General features: G+C 45.0%; 1 protein-coding gene and 1 long non-coding RNA gene across 14 annotated transcripts in view; one reads left to right on the top strand and one right to left on the bottom strand.

The window, feature by feature from the left end:
- CUX1 (cut like homeobox 1) overlaps positions 1-20,741 on the bottom strand; it is a 307,420-nt gene that overhangs the window by 269,493 nt on the left and 17,186 nt on the right. For 4 of the 12 annotated variants that reach the window (XM_068210259.1, XM_068210250.1, XM_068210260.1 and 1 more), the window contains exon 1: positions 994-1,137. The exons of the other annotated variants lie outside the window; for them this stretch is intronic. In XM_068210259.1, coding sequence (XP_068066360.1) covers positions 994-1,056 — 63 coding nt within the window. In that variant the 5' untranslated portion in view covers positions 1,057-1,137. Of the gene's footprint in view, positions 1-993; positions 1,138-20,741 lie in introns of those variants that run through there. 12 annotated transcript variants of the gene reach the window in all.
- On the top strand, positions 60-4,255 carry LOC137485670 (uncharacterized). 2 transcript variants are annotated; one of them, XR_011005413.1, is made up of 2 exons: positions 60-508; positions 3,012-4,255. It is a non-coding gene; the product is annotated as an uncharacterized lncRNA (long non-coding RNA). The 2 variants fall into 2 exon arrangements; XR_011005414.1 differs by lacking the exon at positions 60-508 and adding an exon at positions 516-803.

Below are 20,741 nucleotides of genomic sequence, written 5' to 3'. Positions count from 1 at the left end.
GGGCTCTCCCGAGCCAGCACAGTAAAGCATCAATATTCCGCTCATCTGTCAGATCCTGGACAGCAGGAGAGGCTGGAGAGCCCGTGAATTATGTAACGTGCCCTCCCGCCGCCGCGGGGAGATGCGCCGCGATGCCCCCCGCCGGCCGGGACGCCCCCGCGCCCCTCCCCGCGCCCGGCGCTGCCGCTGCCCTCCCGAGCCCCCCTCTCCGCGCACCGGGCGCTCGCCCCTTCCCACCCCGCGGGACCCTCCGCCGCTCGCTCCCTCCCTGCCGGCCGGTCCCCTCCCCTCGCGGCCCGGCGCGGTGCCCGCGGCGGTCGCAGGGCGGCGGCCGGAGCCCCGCGCCCGGCGGAGCGGAGCGGAGCAGAGCGGAGCGAGGGCCGGCACCCCGCGGCGGCGGCGGGGAGCGCCCGCCCGCCCGGCCGGCACCACAGCGCCCCCAGCCCCCGCCGCTCCGCGCCTGCACCGCCAGCCCGCCCGGCGCCCCCACACAAAGTCCCAGCACTCGGTAAACTTTCCCCGGCTCCCGGCGGAGGAAAAGCGGCGGGGACGCGGCGGCGGAAAGGGGGCAGGCGGCGGGGAGGGAGAGGGAGGAGGCGGGCGCGGGATGAGCGGCGGCCGCCGGGAGTCCCGCCGCGCCCGCCGCCCCGCACGGCCCCGCCGCCGGGGGGGAGCGCGGAGCGGGGAAAGAGCAGCCCGGGACGGAGCGGGCGAAGCGGCGGCAGCCCCGGCAGCGGCGGCTCCGGCGCCATCTTGGGCTGATCGATGAATTGAACAAAGAGGATCAATTTCCGATGGGGCCGGTGATCGATGGCGGGGGGGGCGGAGGGAGCGGAGCGCCGCGGCCGGGCGGAGCGGGGGGTTCCCTTTAGGCGGCGCGGGCCGGCAGCGGGAGGAGGAGGGGGAGGCCGGGCCCGAGGGAAGGCGGAGAAGGGAGGGAGGGGGGGGTCCGGCGGCGCGGCCCGGCCGGTGCGGCGAGCGGGGGAGCCTGACCTGCAGCTGCTGTAAATCAAAGCGCTTCCAATATTGAAACATCGATCCCACATTGGCCGCCATCTTGAGACATATTGAGACAGAGTGAGCGGCTGATAGAGAGAGAGGGGCTGGAGTTCAGGAGCCGGGAGGGAGGGGGAGGGAGGGAGGGAGGGAGAGAGGGAGGGAGCCGGCGGGAGGGGGGAGGAGGGGCGGGGGGGCAAGGGGGAGGGAGGCGGGCAGGGAGCGCCCAAATCCCGGCCTGGAGCCCGCCCGGAACACGGACTCAGCCCGCGCGCTCGGGGTGGGGGGGGGGGGAAAGGGGCGCCGCGCCCGCGCGCTCACGGCGACCCCGCACCCCCGCCCCGCGGCCGCGGGGACCCGCCGGGGAGGGGGCGCGGGACACGCGGGGACAGCGCGGGGCGAGGCGGGGACAAGCGCGGGGAGCGCGGCCGCGCCGTGCGGGGGGATGCGGGGACAGCCGCGCGGGGCGGGGGAACGCGGGGACAGCGGTGCGGGGACGTGCGGGGGGACGCGGCGCCGGGGGGATGCGGACGCGGCCGGGCGCGACGGGAGGACGCGGGACCAGCCGGGCAGCGCGGGGATGCGGGGATGCCGGGCGGTGCGGGCACAGCCGCGCGGTGCGGGAGGGGTGCGGGCTCATGGCAGCGCGTCGCCCGGCTAATGGTGCCCGGAGCGACGGCGGGGGGCAGCCCGCTCGGGGAGCCGCGGGGCTAAAATTAGCCAAGTGTTTAGGGGAAACAACAAGGAAAAAGTGCATCGAGGGCAGCGGGTTCCCGGTGTCCGGGGCGGTCCGGGAGCGCCTGGAACGGGATTTCTTCAGCGCGGACAGGCGCTCCTTGCCAGGGCCGGTGCTGCCGGCCGCTGCCGAGGGGAGACGGATCGCACGGAAAATCAGATCCCAGCCCCGCGCAGGATAGCCATAGAAACGGAGATTAAAAGGATGAAATAACTTATTTTGTTCTAAACAATGATGTTGCTATAAATATGAACATTTTCCTTGTTCCCTTCCTGAAAAGCACAGAACATTTTAGCAGGCTCATCTCCTAACAAAACAAACCAGCCTGCAGATGCCTTGCACCCCTCGAAATTATTCCCTGTGTTTACTGGGAAATGGGCAAACCCGCGGTCTGTACCTGTCCCCTCTGGAATCAATAAGCTGCAGGGTATTTTTCCAAATACAGCTACTTTCGCTGTTTTGCACTTCATCTGTAAAAAGAAAATATCTCTTCCCCCCCAAGTGAGTGATTGTAGATTTTTTCTCAAATTGTATTTGATCACCGAGTGAATTTAGTGCTCGCTCAAGTCCGTGGGCTGACTGCTTGGAAATGGCTCTGCCTGTCTTTGGAGAAGTTAGGCAGAGACAGCAGCAGAGCAATTGCCACAGATTATTTCCCAATCTGCTGCCGGCCTCCTTTGGAAGAGCACCATCATTTCAGCCTCCATTTCCACTTTTTGCTGAGGCTGCTGCTTACAAAGATACTAATTGCGATGGCGGGTTTTATGTTAATGGGTTCCACGTAATGATCAGCCCGACGACTCCAGACCTTCAGATTGTTGGTTCGCTGTGCTGGGAATAAAACTAATGGCATTTGGTTATGAAAATGTCAGATCTCTACATGGTGATCTAAACTGGGGGCCCAGTGAGACCAAAATCCAAGAGCCTCCATGCGACTGCCGTGGGGCTGGACCCAGGGATGCCCTTGGAGAAGGAAATTCCTTCTCCCCCAGAAATGCCATGCTTTGAGGAAGGGCAGCTCCTTGCTGGGATGATGCTGGAGAGGATTGGGGTGCCTGGCTGGGGTCCCCTCTGGTCTGGAGAGAGGGTGTGGGGTGCTCAGAGCGACAGCCGGAGATGGAGCAGGGATGGAGCTGCATGAGCGTCCGAATTCTGACTAACGCCGTAACCGGTTTGGTAGCTCTAAAATAGGATTTTAATCCTGGGAAGCATCATTTCACATTCCAGTGATCTAATCAAAATCCTTTCCTCTAATCTCTCCATGGTCCCCCCTTTCTAGATGAAAGAGGCTGGAGTTCCTGTCTTCACCCTTTCTCCGCTGCCTCCCTGTTCTACCAGTCTGTTCTGTGTCCAGGCAACTGCAAAAAGACATTTCAAAGGCTCCTGCCGTGCCATGTAGATGTTTTCTCTTGTTAGTTTGGACTGCAGGTGTGTAAGCCTCGAGGATGAAGTATCGTGGTGCTGTTTTAGGTTCGGGGCACACAGTCATGGCACAATAAATCACATAGGAACGCTCCGCTTTGAACGCGCGCGCACAGAAAAGGGAAAAGAAAAAAGCATCTGACCTGAATCATTTTCTGGAAACACATCTGGTTAAAATCCAAAGTTTTAAATTGAGTAATATTTTAAAATACATTTGGTAGGTATTAAATTACAGTGTTATATCTGGTAATATTTATGATACTAATGTGTTAAGCGGAGGTTTATATCTGTCAAGAAATATGAATGATTGTCATATGGGGTAACAAATGAATCCTGATATAAATAACATTTTATGATATTTTTAACGTTATTGTAGCCTTTTTTTTTTTTTTTTGCAGAAGTTACATTATTGCCAATTTGAAATAAAAGCTCTGTGGCTGCATACCAAAGCTTTTAGCTATGTAATTTTGAATAAGTATAAAGCAGTACGGCTGATTTGGGGAATTACTGAGAAACCTTAACTCTGCCGGAAGACAAATGCTGAGCACCTATAATTCCTATTGTCTTCCATGCAGGATCAAGTCCCTCGTTTGCCATTTTGTGTGGCAGCAAGCCCAAGGAAATCTTGCTTGACAGCTCTGTTTTCTCAAAGTGCTGCATTTCTTCGGGCTGGATTCTGCAAAGATCCTGCAGGCTACAGAGCTCCTTGGAGCAAGCGATAATGTGCTTTGTGTCCCTGCTGAAATGTACCTGTGCACAGTGGGAGAGGGAGCTTGGAAAACTGGGTGCACCCTGGCAAGAAGATGGTTAGAGTTTTCTTGGGTTATTATGTTTTGAGGAATCATTCTCATCTGTTCGTTTGAGGAAGGTTTTTCTAAAGTTAGATTTGATCTGTGTAAATGCTAACTTCTTTGAATGGGCACTAATAGAGTACTGAAAAAGGAAGCACAGTGGATTTGAAGTTTAAATCTCAAATGGTGGCAGCAACTAGTACTGCTTGATACATCCAAAATAATTTTAAGTATGTTGTACAGATTTCTTTTTAGGAATTGGGTGAAAATTACATAAAAATTTGTTGCCTATTAATGTTGTAAGATCTCACTGATACAGCTATTTAATGAATATATTTGCACTTTGGACCATCACAGAAAATTGTTCTTGTGATTCTTCATGTCATCCTCTGGAATACTGAGGAAAATGGATCTTAATTCCAAAGTTCCCAAACTGGCTGGGAGCAGTTCCTTAGCACAGCTGCTCCCCTGGGCATCAGTCTGCATTCGTGAGGATATTTTGGACAATGAGTCCAGTATTGATCACTGGCCTCGAGCTTCTCTCTGCTTTAATGAACCTGGTTGATTTTCTTGGCCAGGACGCTGAAAGATGAGGTGCTGCTTCTCCCAGCACCTGCACCTTTTGGATCTCTTCTCTAAGGATTCTTGTGGTTTTTATCTTCTCATTTTCATTTAAACTGACTCCCAAATTTCTATCAGTGCCCCTAAAAGAGTTCCTCAAGATCCTTCTCTGTACCCTGTCTGCTCCTTGTCCAGCCCCTTCCCTCCTCACTTCATGGCTGTCATCTTTGCGTTTTATTCAGCTGATTCTTGTGCCTGTCTGCCTGTGCCCACTGGAAAGGAGCTCCTCATTCCAAAATCCCAGCCCTCTCTACTGTGGAGGTGCCCTTCTGTTCACCTTAAACTGGATTTGGGATATCCTTTACTGCTCTGTGCCATTGCACAGCGAGATTCCACAAGGATGGCAGGGAACAGAGACAGCCAAACAGATAATTTATGTTCCTGGGAGATTTAGTCCAAATTAGGATCAAAACTCATCTATGTCTTCCAAATCACAGATTTTTTTTTTCCCAATTATTGTCAATGACTCTAATTCTGCTTGATTTATATCTCTGGTAGTAGCCAGAGGTTTTGCAGCACATAAATTGCCTGAGGGTTTGGCCAGTGACATGTAGAAGCTCAGGAAAGCCCCTGAGCAGAAAATGGTTGGAAACAGGGAAAATAACAGGGAGAAGTATCCCCTATGCTTGCACACAATTACCTGGGTGTCCAGCTGTGGTCACTCAGCTGGATGGACCCTTGTTTTCTCAACCAACATGGCAATTCCCACATTCTTTGATAAATTGGGAAAGTTTTAGCAGAAATCATATAGATGGCAGCACACGTGATCCAAGCACAAAATCCTATGATTTCTGTTAGCCTGTGAGCACGGCACAGCCACAGATACACTCTGGCAGGTGGAAGAGAAGAAAGCAATTCTCACAGAGGGCAGGGAAAACAGCCACAATTAAAAGCAAAGTAAATTTGCGTGGTGTGGTTGCTTGCTGGTTAACTCTGGAGACATTTATGAGGATCCAGCATAACCCACAACAGATCTTCCTTGAGGATTTGTGGATTAACCCACACCAACGCAAACATGGGATGGCACTGCAGGGGTGTCTCTGCCATGTGCAGCAGGAGTTACTGAAGACCCCAAAAGAGCTCCCACAACATTTCTCTCAAATATCTGCTTTTCTCACTGAATCTTCCATCCAGATGCATGGTGGTGTTTTGGCCAACATCTGGAATAGCAAAAAGAATTAGAGGAGGAAAGGATCTATTGGGTTATGCATTCCCTGGAGTTGGAGTGAGTAAATTTGATACTGAATTTTTCTCAGGGTATGGTTCACCCTGGTTTTAATCCTTGCCTTCTCATCCTATATCCCATGCACAAGCTGGTACCAGGATTTTGTTGGATGGGAGGCACATCCAGTCCTTTTCTGGCCTCATGCTCCATGAAGCACTCTTCTCTCAGACTTAGGCTGGTCTTGATTTGGGAATTTCTCTTTTCTGCCCTCTAAAGGGATCAGCAGACCACTTAGTAGGTTATGTTCCCAGGAAAAATTCCCACCTTTTTTCTCACTTGAAAACTTTCATGGTTTTTACCTTTCACTGGTTTCTCTTAGCGGTTTGGAGGTTGGGTTTTGCTCATCCTTTTTTTTTTTTTTAATTTTTGGTAGTATTTAACTTTTCTATTCCTGTCACGAGCCCTCACCCACTTCATGCAGCCACTTCCTCACTTCAAGTTCTTGCTGTTCCCCTCTCCCTCCCTGCTCAGGTCCATTTTGGCTGTGCTTTCTCCTCCAGTAACTCTGTCCCAGCCAGGTATTTCTCCCATTTTCTGCTGAATCTTCACCTCCAATATTCCACATATTACTTTAGAATAAGGATCTGAAGCTGGCATTATTCGTTTAAATGCCTTTTTGTGTTCTGAGCCTCACCTGGGCTCATTCTGTTTGTTTGTGCCACTCTCCCAGTGGCAGGAGAGCTGGTTTAGTGGCTGTGGCTGGGGACAGCAGCTGTGCCTGGCTGCTGGCACAGGGCTCTTCGTGACATGAAAGGACTCCCTGGATCCTCCCTCAGTTTCTCCATTCTGTACAGACCAGTGGGCACCGGGAGATCAAAATCTCGTGGTGGCTGTGGGGCACCTCGAGGGTTGCAGGGCAAAGGAGGAGGAGGAGGAAAAGTGCAAATAAAGAGCTCAGAGCTGCTCCCTCACCTCCGGTTCCCCTTTCCTTTCTTTCCACAGAAGTGGGTGAGTGCAGAGCTGAGCTGCCCTGGCAAAGGAAAGAGAAGAAAGGTTTTTCTTTCACTTTCCAAACACAAACACTTCACGCGGGACACAAGAAGGGAACATCCCTTTGCTCTTCTCCTCCAGCTGGGCTTTCTGCTCCCACTGTCCCCCCACGGTGGTCATGTTCCTCGGTGGGTCCCCCATGTGCACCTGCGTTGTGATCTGTGGTGGTTTGGGTGTCTCAGGGGGTTTGTCCTCCAATAATGAGGGTGAGGTTTCATGTGGGGAAGCACATCTTTTCTTAGAAATGTGAACACTGTGACTGACTTAGCACAACTGTGATTTTCTGCAAACACAACTGTGTTTGGGGTGGTTGCATGCGAATGCTGGGGAAAGAGAAACAGTAATTCTGAATTAATGACAAGGGGAGAAAATAGACACCCTTAGAGGAAGCCCTGCGTTCACTGCAGCTGCCATACAGTGGCAAAACTGATGCTGTGTCCCACAGGAAACATTTCAGTGTGGAGAACCTCCTGTTTGAAGAGAGCATACCTGTGCCTGTTGTGACACATGAGTGAGCCAAAGTGCTTGGGGGAGCACATCAATCCATTCTTTCTTTAGTAACATGTATGAAATAAATTGGGGTTTTTTCCCCGTGGTGTTGCATCATTTCCTATTTGGTGTCCAGATGGTGACAGATTACCAAACAGGGGGGAAAAAAAATCCATGTAATATTTTGTATCTAAACATTACCTTCTTCTTTGGAATAAAGAGATCCAGTTTTATTCTGGCCATGATTCTCCACATTTATGTGCTGGCCCTTGTCTGCATCTGCTTGGCATTATCCTGGATTGGGGCTTTAACCTGCTATGAATCCAAAGAAATTATACAGAATTGATGGGATCAGTGTGAATTTCCAGGGGTGTAGGCTAGTGCAGACTACATCCTATTAATCTTGTTGTGTTCTTTCTGTAAATAACAAGCTGGATTCAGCCCAACGAGAGTAAAACAAATTGGAAGCATTTATAAAGAGAAGTAAATGACTTTAAGATGTAAGAATAACGTATTGGTGGGTTGTCTCCAAGAATCCAGTTTTTAAAGGTACCAAAGCACACACAAAACTTTAGTTTAATGTGTTCTTAAGTGGCTGCTGCGTGGGGCTGGCTGCTGAAGCAGGGCCATGGGCATAAGACCTGCTTTCATGAAGGGATTATATAAAAAAGCAAAAACTGCAAGAAGGAGAAAAATGTTCAAGGGCAGCCAACCTGGAGGAAACAAATATAATTTAGTTGTGTGAAGGTTCATAAATGCAGTTTATGAACATGTATGAAGGAGTAATTTTTTACTTTTCAGACTGCAACTGTAACACAGAAAAGAATCAGTTGCTTATTTGTCCTTTTCAGGGATTTTTAGAGAATACTTTGCAGTGTGGCTACAAATTTTGACCTGCTTTTTCCTGTTTAATAGCTTGTTATTCTATTGATTATTTCAGATGTGCTTTTTGTGTGTGCTCTTCTTTATTTGTGATTGATAGGAAAACATTTACATGGTTTATCTAAAAGTGGAAATTGATTTTAAATTTTGTTCAAAGTTTCAGACTTCTGCATGCATGGGCTAGTAAATTTGATCTATCAGTCTCACTCCTTGGTTCTCTTGCATCATCAGAATAAATGTGAAATGACACAGAATGCCTGGAATTGCAATAATGCAGTGTAACAGATCTGACTATCAAGCTTCATATATAGATTAGATTAATGCATAAATCTAATTTGATGTTTTACATTACTGGCATAATATTTTACAGATGTAATGCCAAGTTGTTAAGTAAATGAAAATCACAGAGAGTCCAATTCTGAAAGGATTACTCAGGCAAAAATCCCTGCAGTCAGAGGGAGTATTGCCTGAACGAAGTCTGCAAAATTAGAACTAGAGCCATATTCCCCAAACAGACAAGCAGATTTATCTGAGAGATCTGCCCAGGAGTTGAATTCTTGTAACAATGAAAGATATATAGGGAAAATGAGCAAGTAGGTAACCTGAAATATAAGGAGAGACTGATAAGATCTGAGCAAGCACTTGTGTGGTTGGTGATGTCAACAGGAGCCCAAGTTGTTTTAATAAACTTGTTCATAGTTGTCCTATAGTGTGTTTTATATACTGAAGTACATAGATCACGTAAGAGTTTAACAAGAAGAGGATCCATATTAAATTTGCACATAAAATACCTCCATGAAATATGTGAAATACTTTTTTTATATGATTCCAATAAAACATCTATCATAAAACTCTGCCCTCCTGCTTCTTCATATCCAGTTTCAACTGTGGCTTTGTGTTTAGAGTTGCAGCTCATGACACTTGGCAGATATAATTGTGGGGTGCTCCTAATTGGTGAAGAAAGACCCTGGCTCTGCTTGCTCGCTTAGGGGGTATAAATCAGGAGGAACCCCACCAGAGCTGGTGAAATGTTGCATCTCTGCAAGAGGCTGTTGGGCCAAGTGATATAAATGCTTGCAGCTCCTGTGGAACGTGCAGTCGTGTGGCTGTTTACAGCTGCTCAGGATCTGCCCCACTGGCTCAGATGGAGCAAAGCCAGGGATGATTCCTGCCCTTTACCATGAGTTTTGCTCAGTGTTTTGCACTGTAAATTCTCCTGACTCTTGCTGCCAAGCTCAGCTCCCTCCTTCACAGTTTCATACTCTGAGTGTGAACTGATACTGGTGGAAATCCAAGGGTAAAAAAGTGGTGAGTATAAAGCACAAATCTGTAGCCTGGATCTGAGAGGAACAGCTTGACCACAGAGGAAGTTATTTGCACAAAAAGTATTCAAACAGATACGCACGGTTTACATGTGTTTAGTAAATCTTGTCTGAAAACTAGAACCAGCTGTATGGTGTGTGGAGGCCCCGATCCCAGCCCCTCCTGAGCACTGTTTTATACATGTGGATGATACATTTCCAGTCACTTTTTCCATCTTTTAATTTGGGGGCTGTTAGGCACTGAAACATGAGGAGAGCGATTTCCATCTCGGTCTGCGGTGCTTGTCGGCATCCTCAGGTAGCTGTTCAGAACCCCTGCTCGGGGAAACATCCCCCCACAACCCTTCCCTCCTTCCCTCCACCTGCAGCCCAGCAGCACAGGTAGGGCACAAATCCCCCCCGTGGTAGCTCAGGGGCATGAAAGGAGCTTTTCATGCCAGGCTTGCCATGATCCCACGGCATTATCCTACGTGACAGCAGCGAAATCGATCGAGCCACTCGGGTTCACTCCTAAATGAGAGATAAACCAGGCCTGAAAGCTAAATTTGCATGCCAGATTAAGAAAGTTGTAGATGCAAGCAAGATCTTTTTCCTTTTTTTCCCCCTTCTTTGTGTGTGTGTGTGTGTGTGTGTGTGTCTAACTATGCAACAAATTTTGTAGCTGAAATTTACATACTTCTTGATTCATGAAATTATGAGCAGCTGCTATTTTGCTACATTCTTAAATTGAAAAGGCAGCGAAGAAAAGAACAGACACATTAGGCAAACTCCATCTGCCCCTCATGTCTATCACTTCCCTTCACTCTCTCCTTTGCCAAACAGGATACAATGGCATAATCAGATGTCTTGGTTTGCCTGGGAGAGTCCCCAAATTCATATAGCTGTCACCTAAGATGGGATTTTTGTTTTCCAGTCAACTTCTTGACATGGTCTCTTGTTCCCCCCCTGAAACGTGGATACATATTTACAGAGGAAACAGCAGAGCACAAAAGAGCTACAGGGAGAGAACAACCTTCAAGATGCTTTACAGGCTTTTGGGGGTTCCTGGAAGTCTTCAGAGATCATCTTAGGGACCTAAGGGTCATTGAGAATTAAGAAGCTTTCCTTTTTTTTTTTTTTTTTTTTTTTTTTGTGGTCCCATCTTTTTATTCAAATTACAACATGGAAAGATTTTGCAGTGAGAGGGTAAAATACAGGATTAATAAATAGAACAACTGGGGTTCACTGCTACCCTTTGCCATGACTCTGAGCAAATCCAATCTACAGGTAGCTCCATGCTTGGAAAGAGGAGCTGTCTTTGGAGATGAGAACTTCTATTCTAGAAGTCTGGCCCTTACTTCACACTAAATGCCACTTTACAGATCATAACACTACATTTCATCATGATGCAAATATTTTAATTTTCCAGTTTTGAATTAAAAGATGGAAGCTCAGAATTTTAGACCTATTTAACACCTGGTTAAACACTTAACAAACTAGTAACAGCTGAGTGCATCCCTGTTAAGTGGAGTTCTTCCTTTTTTGTTGCCCCACTTAAGAAACAGTCATTGTCATTCAGTCTCATTAACATAAATAGGTTCCCTAGGAGATGTCCCATTAAAGTGGCCATCCCTATTAAGCATGTCCCAATTAAGTAGTGTTTATTGTATGGCAGGTTCCAGACCTCAAAGCAGAATAATTTTCAGTTCCTAGAGGGAAAAAAATAAGTCAAAGAAATTACATATTTTAAAAAGGCTTAAATTGATACAAACTGATAAGAGCCCAAAAATGAAAAATGAGGGCTGACACTTCAGCCTTTTGTTTACCCTGTAATGCTGCTTTTCTGGTTTTGAGTTGAGAATGTAGCCTACACCCTAACTATGAATTTCTTGGCTTTGATTTGATTGTGTCATAACTTAATGTTTTATGACTTACAATCACATTAGTCATAGGAGTCACTCAAGTTTAGAGATGATGGAAAAGACATAGGGGATAGACAAATCCATACTGGGGAATAGTCTTGTGATTGAAGCAGTGGGCTGGGACCAAGCTCACTGTCCAGGCCTGTGCCAAACGGTTCTGCCTCACTGAGAGCACAACTGCAAGACTCTGTTCACAGCATTATTTACATACCTGAACAGACATTTAAATATTATTTTGTGTGCTCCTGTGCATACATAATCTATTTTGCTCTTAATCAAGGTGGATTTAAGTCAGGGGCTTATTCAAGGTGTTAAGAGACAAGCTCTGGAAAATCTTCCTGCGTTGGCTGAGGATGATACAACTCAGTGTCTGCTGCCAAAGGCTACCCCTTATCACCCAAATTATATTAGTGTCAGCCACTTCAGCATAAAATCCAGGTCTTTAGCAGAAACCTGCCTTCAAAGAGCTGAAATTACTTGCCTTGATTTTGTCTCAAAGCAGGGGAGAAGCAGGCAGGTTCTCCTGTCTGTGCCATGTCTGTGGGAGGTGACCTCCAGCACAGAGACTGGGCAGAGGAGGAGGAGGAGGAGGAGGAGGAGGAGGAAGAGGATTAATGCCATCTTCAACAACTGAAGGGAGAGCAGCACATTTACACTTTCTGCCAGGGTATTTGCACCTGCAGGACCAAGTCATCCTTCGTGTAGCTTTACCCCAAAATAGACAACCTGTCCGTCCTCTGAAGGAAGGTACCTGGGTGGAGTTCAATAAATAAATAAAACAATATTCATGTTCCAGGGCCACAAACTGAAATCTCGTCATGACAGGACCTCCAGAATTTCACTCAGTACAGGTAAAAATGGAAATGCAACAGATTCAAAGCTCGTCGGAAAATGGAATTTTGATGTGTACAGAGAGATAGATGACTTCTTTGCATCACCTTATTTTGGTGTTTCAGAGAAACAGACAGTTTGAGTCATGCCAACTTATTTTCTTTATTTAACAGAATCACAGAATCATTTAAGTTGGAAAAGAACTTTGAATCCAGGTGTAAACCCAACAGTGCCAAGCCCACCATTAAACCATGTCCCTAAGCTCCATGCCTGGCATCTTTCATGCTTCCCTGAAAAGCAATGTACACCTGTTAAATACTTTTCCTTGGTCTCAATAGTCACTTTTTTTTTTTTTTTTTGAATTATCTCTGGAGTACAGTTTCATATCAAAAGATGTGATTTGCACAATGGTACACAAGTGGTTCACACATTTTAATACACAGCCCACACTCTGAAGAACCTTAAGATTCCTTGCATTAAGTAAGAGGCACAGTACTTCAAAATGAGGGTTTGTGAGTAGGTGGTAAACTTTTTTCTGGGTCACTGAGTAGCAACTGGGTGCTTTGAAAGCATCTTGCAGGAGCCAGGTAAGCTGTGGTTGAGCGATGCAGGTGTCCTACTGTGGTCAAATCAGAAAGACTTCTATCCTTAAGGCAGTAAAGCAATTACACCTGGTATCCTCATATCTTACTTCTAGTTAATAGGTGTAGAACAATGTGGCTTTGTAGTGCCCAGTAATAATTTCAGGAGTTGGCAGCAAGAGGCTCTGAGAGTCTTTGTAGAGTTTGGTGGAACCCTACATCACTATGAGCAGGAGAAATGGTTCACAGTGCTTAGAGGATCATCACAGAAACAAAATCCCTGGCTCAGTGTAAAAGTCCAAAGTTTTCTCTCACTCCTCAGTGTCTGGTTTGAGGACAGAGGTTGTGCTCACAACTGTACCCATCTGCAAAACCAAACCCCAAGGAGCTGCTGCCCCAAAGAGAACTTCAGACCCAGATCTGAGCTTGATGTGTTGGCTCTCCAATTCACCTGCTCTTTGTTAAGCAGCAATACTGTAACAGCACTTGCTTATGCTCCAAGTAGAAGTGGTGTCAGTATTTCTGGTGTAAGACCATTTGTGTGGGGTTTAGAATTGGCCAGGACTTCCAAAGCAGGAGCCCAGGGCAGCAGAGGAAGACTCCAAAGGTCCCTGGTGCAGAAAGGAAAGCCCAGCCATGTACCTGTGTGAGACTTGAGTGTATTCTTTCAGCTCTGACACAAATCAACTGCAGGGCACTTTGACACATCCCAGCCTTTCAGAGTGTATTTTTTGAGCTCAGCTCATTATCTGAGCCTCCATTCAGATGCTCTCAGCACAGATGCCTTCCTCATCAGCTCTGCACTAAAACATACAGTAAGTGAAATTCTGCCATATGTTAATACATATGTTTCAGTTTCAATAAGCATTTGATGCAGGGCTGGTTTTATTTTTTTTCCCAGGCAACAGAAATTACAGAGTTTATACTATTACCTTCCCTCTTTATTTAAATGTACTAGTGAGCTTAAATAAACTAATTAAAGTAAGGTTAGCTACGTGCACCATAACCTGTCACAATGGTGGAAACATGTATCGATTCTTAGTGGTTCAGCATTTATCTGGTTGGTCCAAACCAGCTGGGGATGGCAGAGTCATACTGTCTGAGACTCTCTGTGATGTTGTAAAATGATGGAGAGGCAGATAGCCTGGAGAAAAGGTGTAACCGGGATTTTCACTTCATCCCCACCTCAAATTTTCCCATCTGGCATATCACAACATAATGATGTGAGTGATGTCATCAAACTGGGAGAGAGGATCTGAATGGGGCAGTTTTCTCCTTTACTGAACTTTGTAATCTGGCCACAAAATGTAATTAGCAAGTGTCTACAGTTTATTCCTGGCAGAGGCTCAGTCGGTTTTCCACAGGCTGGAATCAGTCTGTTTAGCCACGATGATTCTTTTTGTTTGTTTGTTTGCAAATAAACTCTTGGAAAGATCCTGGTAACATTATGAGATTTACAGATCAGTTGCTCTGCACAAGCACAGTGCTTTTACAGCAGTGCAATACCTCTGAGTAATGCTTCTGATTTAACTAGAGCTACCCTAGATTTGCACCATTGTAGGAGCCAGATTAGGCCCCATAACTCTTGCACACAGACTTGAAAACATCCAAGCAGTTATGAATGAGAGCAGCATTTGCAAGATAGAACAAAGAAAAACCAGCCAAAAAAAAAAAAATCCAACTTACATCAGCTTTGCCTGCTGGATTCTTTGCTTTACAGCTAGAGAAATATCCAGGCAGACCCTCAGCTAGCAGAAGCTGGCACAGCTTTGTTAAAAATCAGTGGAGCTTTGCTGATTTATATCAGCTGAGAATCACTATCTGTCCCCGATGACAAAATGAGGCATTGAAACAGAGTGGGAAGGCAATAGGGTTTATCTATGGTTACAGCATTAAAGCAGCATCATAAGATAAACTAATTCTGTGTAAAGCTTAAAAAAAAAAAGAAAAAAAAAAAGGAAAAAAAAAAGAAGGCGTCTGTGGGGATACAGCACTGACTTGGCTTTCTCAGTGTTAGCTTCTGATCACTATGCCAAGACTGGCATCTTCTCTTCCCTCAACAAATCAGCATTGCTGCTGCAAACTCTTCATTGACTGCCAATGCTGTGCTACCAATAATTTACCACGATTGGGAAACGTCTCTGCTTTCACTCTGCACAAGAGAGTTTGCTCCTGCATGCCTGGATCTGTTCAGTTACTTACTTTATGAACTTTATTAAAAAGAATGAAAGGATTCTTTTGGGTTCATTTTTCATAAAATGTCTCAAGCATTTGATAAATAAATAATCTTCTATTTAAAATGGGCATGAGTTCCCTAAAGACTCAATGTTTCAAGCAGGTTATGTGCCAAGCCCCGCTCTCCTCCAGGGGGATGTATATATCTATATACCTGTAATTATAGGCTGATAATTATATCATTCCCTCTATGTATATCATCATTTGTGAATAACTCGGTAAGCTGGCAACACAGAAGGGCGGGACTGTATCATAAACTAATAAAAAAAAAGCAATTATATTTTCTTTCTGATCCAGTTCTCACCTTCAGAGTGAGATTGGGGCATTGTGCAATAAGTGAGAAATGAGGAACCTCGGAACACTTGGAAGCAAGATAAGCATCCAAATGCCTGACTCTGTCATTCAGAGCTCAGCTGAACTGTTTCACTCAGGAAATTATGGGCTGCCATGGGAACAAAGGTCCCTTCCCAGATTACCAAAAGGAGTCTGAAGTGGGTCAGAAATGTTATAAGAATAGGCTTTCAAATGGCATTTACATTATTTCCCAGGTTAATACATGTTTGAATCTAAGCACTGAAGCTAATGTGAGCAATGTCATTTCAGCTTTATGCAACTCCTCCCTGCTGTACAGGCAGTTCACCCCCAAAATGAATCCTGGGAGAAGCTCTCTCCACTGTCCAGCCTGCATCTCTCACCTCTTGTTTTATAGTAACTTTGCAAACAGCTCAGATAGGGACAATTTGTCATCTGTGTTGATGCAGAACCCTGCTGAAGGTGCTTTTAGAGCTGACATATCAGAAATCACAAAATTTTACATAAGCCTTAAAGATTCAATAAATTATGAACAAGTGCTTTTGTTTTCTAATTTAGAGTGTTCGTGCAAGTCTCTAATTTCTTTCCAAGATGCACAGCAGTGTGTCCTCAATTGAACCCTAATGTGCACCCACTATCTTACCCTCCAAATCCTTGGGACGGCTCATCCTCTGAAAAGCCTGCAAACAGAGCCCAGTGTCAGGGTAGGATTGAGCCTCCAGTACCTGAACCAGAAATGGAACAAATCTGGGCATGTGGGAGATCATTTACTTGTGCAGAATGAAAGCACCAAAGTTTCTCAGTTCTGGTAAATTAATGGTAGCACAGCACTGGCAGTCAATGAAGTGCCTGCCAAAATTGTCAAAGGAGGAAGAGAAGCCAATCCTGGCAGAAGAATTCTGTGCCATGGAAAAGAGGGAAAGGCAGTGTTGTACTTTTACAAACAGTCTGTCCTTAGAGCTCTAAATGAAAGATAATTTTTTTTTGGAGGTCCAAATACTGGGAGCACAGATCACCAAATTCTCTGTACAATTTATTACAGCTTTCTGTCCCTGTGTCCCAGGCAGAACTGCTTTACATGTGAAATGAAAATGACTGGACTGGGACAAATGTAGATCCAAGCTCTCTGTTTGAAGCTGTGCTGGTTATCTCACTCCTAAGGTCCTACTCAGCAGAAACCAAATCAGTATCATCAGAGAGCTTATTTGCACTGGAGTCTCTGTGGCTGTTGCACACTCCTGAGAGGGCTGTGGGATGCTCTTCCTATTGTGTCACTATTACTGCTTTGCCCTGCAACCAGAAAAATCATGAATGAAACGTGGCTCAAACCTAAAGGTTCTGCCTCTGGTTCAGCAGAGGGCATACCCTGAATGTAAACACCCAAGGATCAGGGAAGCTCCTCATCAACTCATAGCTGAGCATGTGCTTGTTGCTTTGCTCTGTCAGAAAAGTTGGTGATGGGAGGTTTGAATGAGGCTCGAGATCAAGTTTCTGGTTTGGGTGGTCTGTCCTCTATTCAAGAAGGTGCCAGAAAGGGAGAATGCACACAGAGAAGCAGCAAATGTGCCCGAGTTTTGGAAGTGGTAAGACCCTCTCCCTCACACAGTTATAGTCCATAACAAGCTGACAAGGATGACCCCTGCAAACAGGTTCTGTGTGTTTCACTCACTCACCTTTGGAAAGGTTTCTCTTGGCAGCAAGCTGCCCTTGTTCTGTCCATACCTGTGTTTGTGGGCTCACGCCTGTGTGTGTGAAAGGGAACACTCAGCCACTCCTGAGTGCTGCAAAAGTGAAATGGGTCCATTTTCCCTGCCTTTGACAAAAATGATTGCCATGCTTTTCTACACCTCACAGATAATTAATATATCAAAGGACTCTGAAAGCCTATACTTGGAAAATAAACAGTTCTCACTGAGGAATATGTCCACAGCCCTGTAGGAAAAAAAAAAATCTTGTTTGGATAATATTAGAGTCTGAAGGACTGAAAGTTGGCTGTTGCATGCAATAGAGTAATTCAGTGACTGAGAGAAATCTGTGTGATTACATCTGCTGAGAGTGGTGTACTGTCAATTCAGAGCACACCAGGGTTGGTACTGAAGTGGGTTTTATTTGAGAGTGGGTTTTTTTCACTCTTTGGGTCAATAAACCTAAGTTGGCCTAAAATAACTTAAAATTATTCAAAGGAGTATGGTAGGCATATACTTGTTACCCTCCCAGAAGTAAATATGATACTCACTGAACAGGAGTTAAATACCGTGCTGGAACAGGGCTCACGTGTTCTTGTTCTATAAAACTCTGGTTTTTGCTCCCTCCCATGTACAAAATGCCACAGCAGCACTTTCCTAGTGTTCTATGGTCAAGGACACTAAATGTCTTCACAAGTAGGAATGAATATTGGCAAAAAAGAACTCTGTAAAAAGGTTAGAATTAATATGACAGTATAACACATGGGGAAAAAAAATCAGATACAGTTGATTTAAAAAGTTTGTGAAGAGTGTCCCAAGTTGTATTTATTTCTTCGTTCAAAGTAGATTAGATTAGTAGTATTCATTAGATTTTAAGAAATATTAAAAAACCTAGAGCTCCTGTTGAGTTTATAGCAGTAATAATTCCTAGAAAAACTTATATAGTCACCATAAATGTGGAATATTAATATGCTATTCTACTCTAGAAAAACAGATAATACACATCCTAAAATACCAAAGTTTTAGGGTTGTCAGTATTTTTACTAAACAGAGTAAAATTTGGCTGCAAAAATTGGCTATTGTAGAGCCAGTGCAGCTCTGGAGAAGTGAGAGAGCATTTGCACATCTCCTATCTCAGGTACATCTGTTGCTTTTTAGTTTTCAGCTGTCCAAGTTCAGTTAACCAGGTCTGGCATCATTCACCCCTTTATTAAATCACTTATTCAATGAAACTGTTCGAGGCCAAATGAACTTTCTTTGCAGTGCACTAACAATTCAGCACTTTTAGCAGAAATAAAGGAGTGAGGAGTGAATACTTGGAGAAATAACTGAGTTTTGTGCAAAGCTCTCTCTGCAATTCCCTCCTGCGGTGTCAGGAGAGAACGATAGAAATCTACCTGTTCCCAAGGTGAATTGCTTGAGAATCTCATCTTAATAGGGTGGGGGCATTGCAGGATGGGGAAGGTGAGAAGTTTCTTGCATTTCTGAGGGCTAGTCTGGGCTAATTCCTTTGTGCTTGTCGGGAGGTATCAATTCCTGAAAAGGGAGTTTCCTTTCTCTTTCCTATGACTCGTCAGGACGGTGCCTACACGCTTAACATATCTACATACGGGCTGACTTCCCCGCCTGCTTGGTGCCTACTGGCCCCACTCCCTTATCTAATCAAGGTTCAATCAAAGTTAATTAGGGATCTAGTTTTCTGTTCCTGCATTAGGCGTAAAGCAAAAGAAGCTCCTGGGCATATCTGATCAAGGAGCTGATCTGTGTTATAACTATGTAATAACTGGCACAACTGTGTAATTACAATACAGCCCTATCTCAGGTTACATCATTATCATTATGCTTAACACTGAAACAAAGTGTGGTTATCATGACTGGTGTCAACACATTTGTGATGTGCCACCCAGGAAGAGGAGGATCTACACATGTCACCCAAGCCCTACTTGAGCCTGGAAAAAAGTTTGTTCCTGTGGATAGGGCATAAAGAGAAAAAGAACTGCACAGAACATTGACTATTGGGGGTTAAATTTAACCTTCCTTTACCCTTCCTCTTCCCTTCCTTAGCCAAGACTTTCACTTGTCAATGAGGACTTGACTCTGCAGTCACTGATAATAAAATGTAATCTACCTCCGGGTGTCTGTAGTCTATTTCCACAGGGGAGAGATCTGCAAAGTTCCAAGAGTGGTGTTACCTCAAAGGCTTTGCATTGAGAATGTATTTTTTAGTTCTATTTTTCTGCTTAAATGATAGTTTAATGAACTAATATGTATCTATAAATAGGAGATGCTGTGGAACTTGTTAGAAGTGCAATTCACTTGAAGGAAAGGCAGTATTGAAAATATAATTTCTGCATCTTCTGCTTCTTGCTGAGTTGAGTTATAAAATATTAGAAAAGCCATATTGCACAGCTTTTAGCCACTAATATTTATGTGCAATCTTAAGTATCAACAGCTTCAGCCATTTTCTGTTAATGTTAGGTCTGGATGTGATTTCTTAGCTAAAGACAGCTTCCTTAGCTTACCTCATATCACGGCATCTGGTATCTCTAATTGGAATCATTTTCATAATAACCATGAGCAATATACATTACCATCTAAATATGAAGGCTGACTGCAATACAGAATTGTCTACAGCTTTTTAAGTATCCAGGATCCTGTCCAAAGCCCCTTAGACTCAAGGGAAAGACTCCTGATGATATGTCTTATCTAAATTAGGTGCAATGTATCAAAAAACCCTCCTAGATTCCATATAGGAAACCAGAAATCTATTCAATAATAAAAAGGTTTAGTGCAACTCTGTCAAACCCCTCCAAAGGTGGTGTCCCATTGTTTCACTAAATCAGGCCTAATTCAGTCAGGATTTAGACACTTGCACAACTTGAAATGCCACAGTAGCTCTGCAGATTTTTAGGGAAGTTCAAGGCATTCAGTAGGTTGTCTCTCACTAGTTTACTACTTATGACTGCTTAATTGTTAAAACATTTTACTGTTTCATTAGTAGTAGTAGAAAATTACCTAATTCATACAGAAATACATGCTCAATACTAATTTTTATGGTGGCATGATCTTGTTTTGAATTAATTTCAGAGAAAACTTGCACCTATGTAACAATCATAAATTCCTAAGATATCGACAGCCAAAGTTTTCAGCTAATCATTTAGCAGAAGACATTTATGTTATGTTCCAAGTGTGATGTTGTATTCATCACAATCAGCAGTTCTCAATAAGATAAAAATACATCAATTCATCTCAGTCTGGAGAGTTTCTCCAAAAGGGACAAGAAATCCTACTGCCAAATTAAAAAGCAAATAAGGGATTAGAGTCCCCTAACAACTGCATGCACATAGTTTGATTAAACTGAAATTTTACATTAAAAGTGCAAATGCTTTTAAAGAGAACCATCCCAGATTGCATTTTCTTGCTCTCTCCCATATAATTGTAAACAGCTTTGATTTCAAAGGGAAAATCAGACAATTATTTTATAATGAGAGGTGTGGTCTAGTGATTCGAGCATCAGACTGGCAGCCAAAAACCACTGGAGTTGTAATCCTGGCTCTGACACTGACACCATCTACTGCCTTGGGCTAATCACCATGGGTTTGACTGAGATCTGCTCCCTGTGGGTGCAGGAGGCAGGGACAGCTGCAGAATTCTTGATTCAGAGCTCCAGAGGTGAGCAAGAACCTTCCTTGTGCTGCACCCAGCTCCTGCCCAGCATGTCC

Source organism: Anomalospiza imberbis, chromosome 20 (assembly GCF_031753505.1).
Source record: "Anomalospiza imberbis isolate Cuckoo-Finch-1a 21T00152 chromosome 20, ASM3175350v1, whole genome shotgun sequence".
Taxonomy (NCBI): domain Eukaryota; kingdom Metazoa; phylum Chordata; class Aves; order Passeriformes; family Viduidae; genus Anomalospiza; species Anomalospiza imberbis.
The sequence above is the reverse complement of the archived record's forward strand: the minus strand, read 5'-3'. Positions and strand labels throughout refer to the sequence as shown.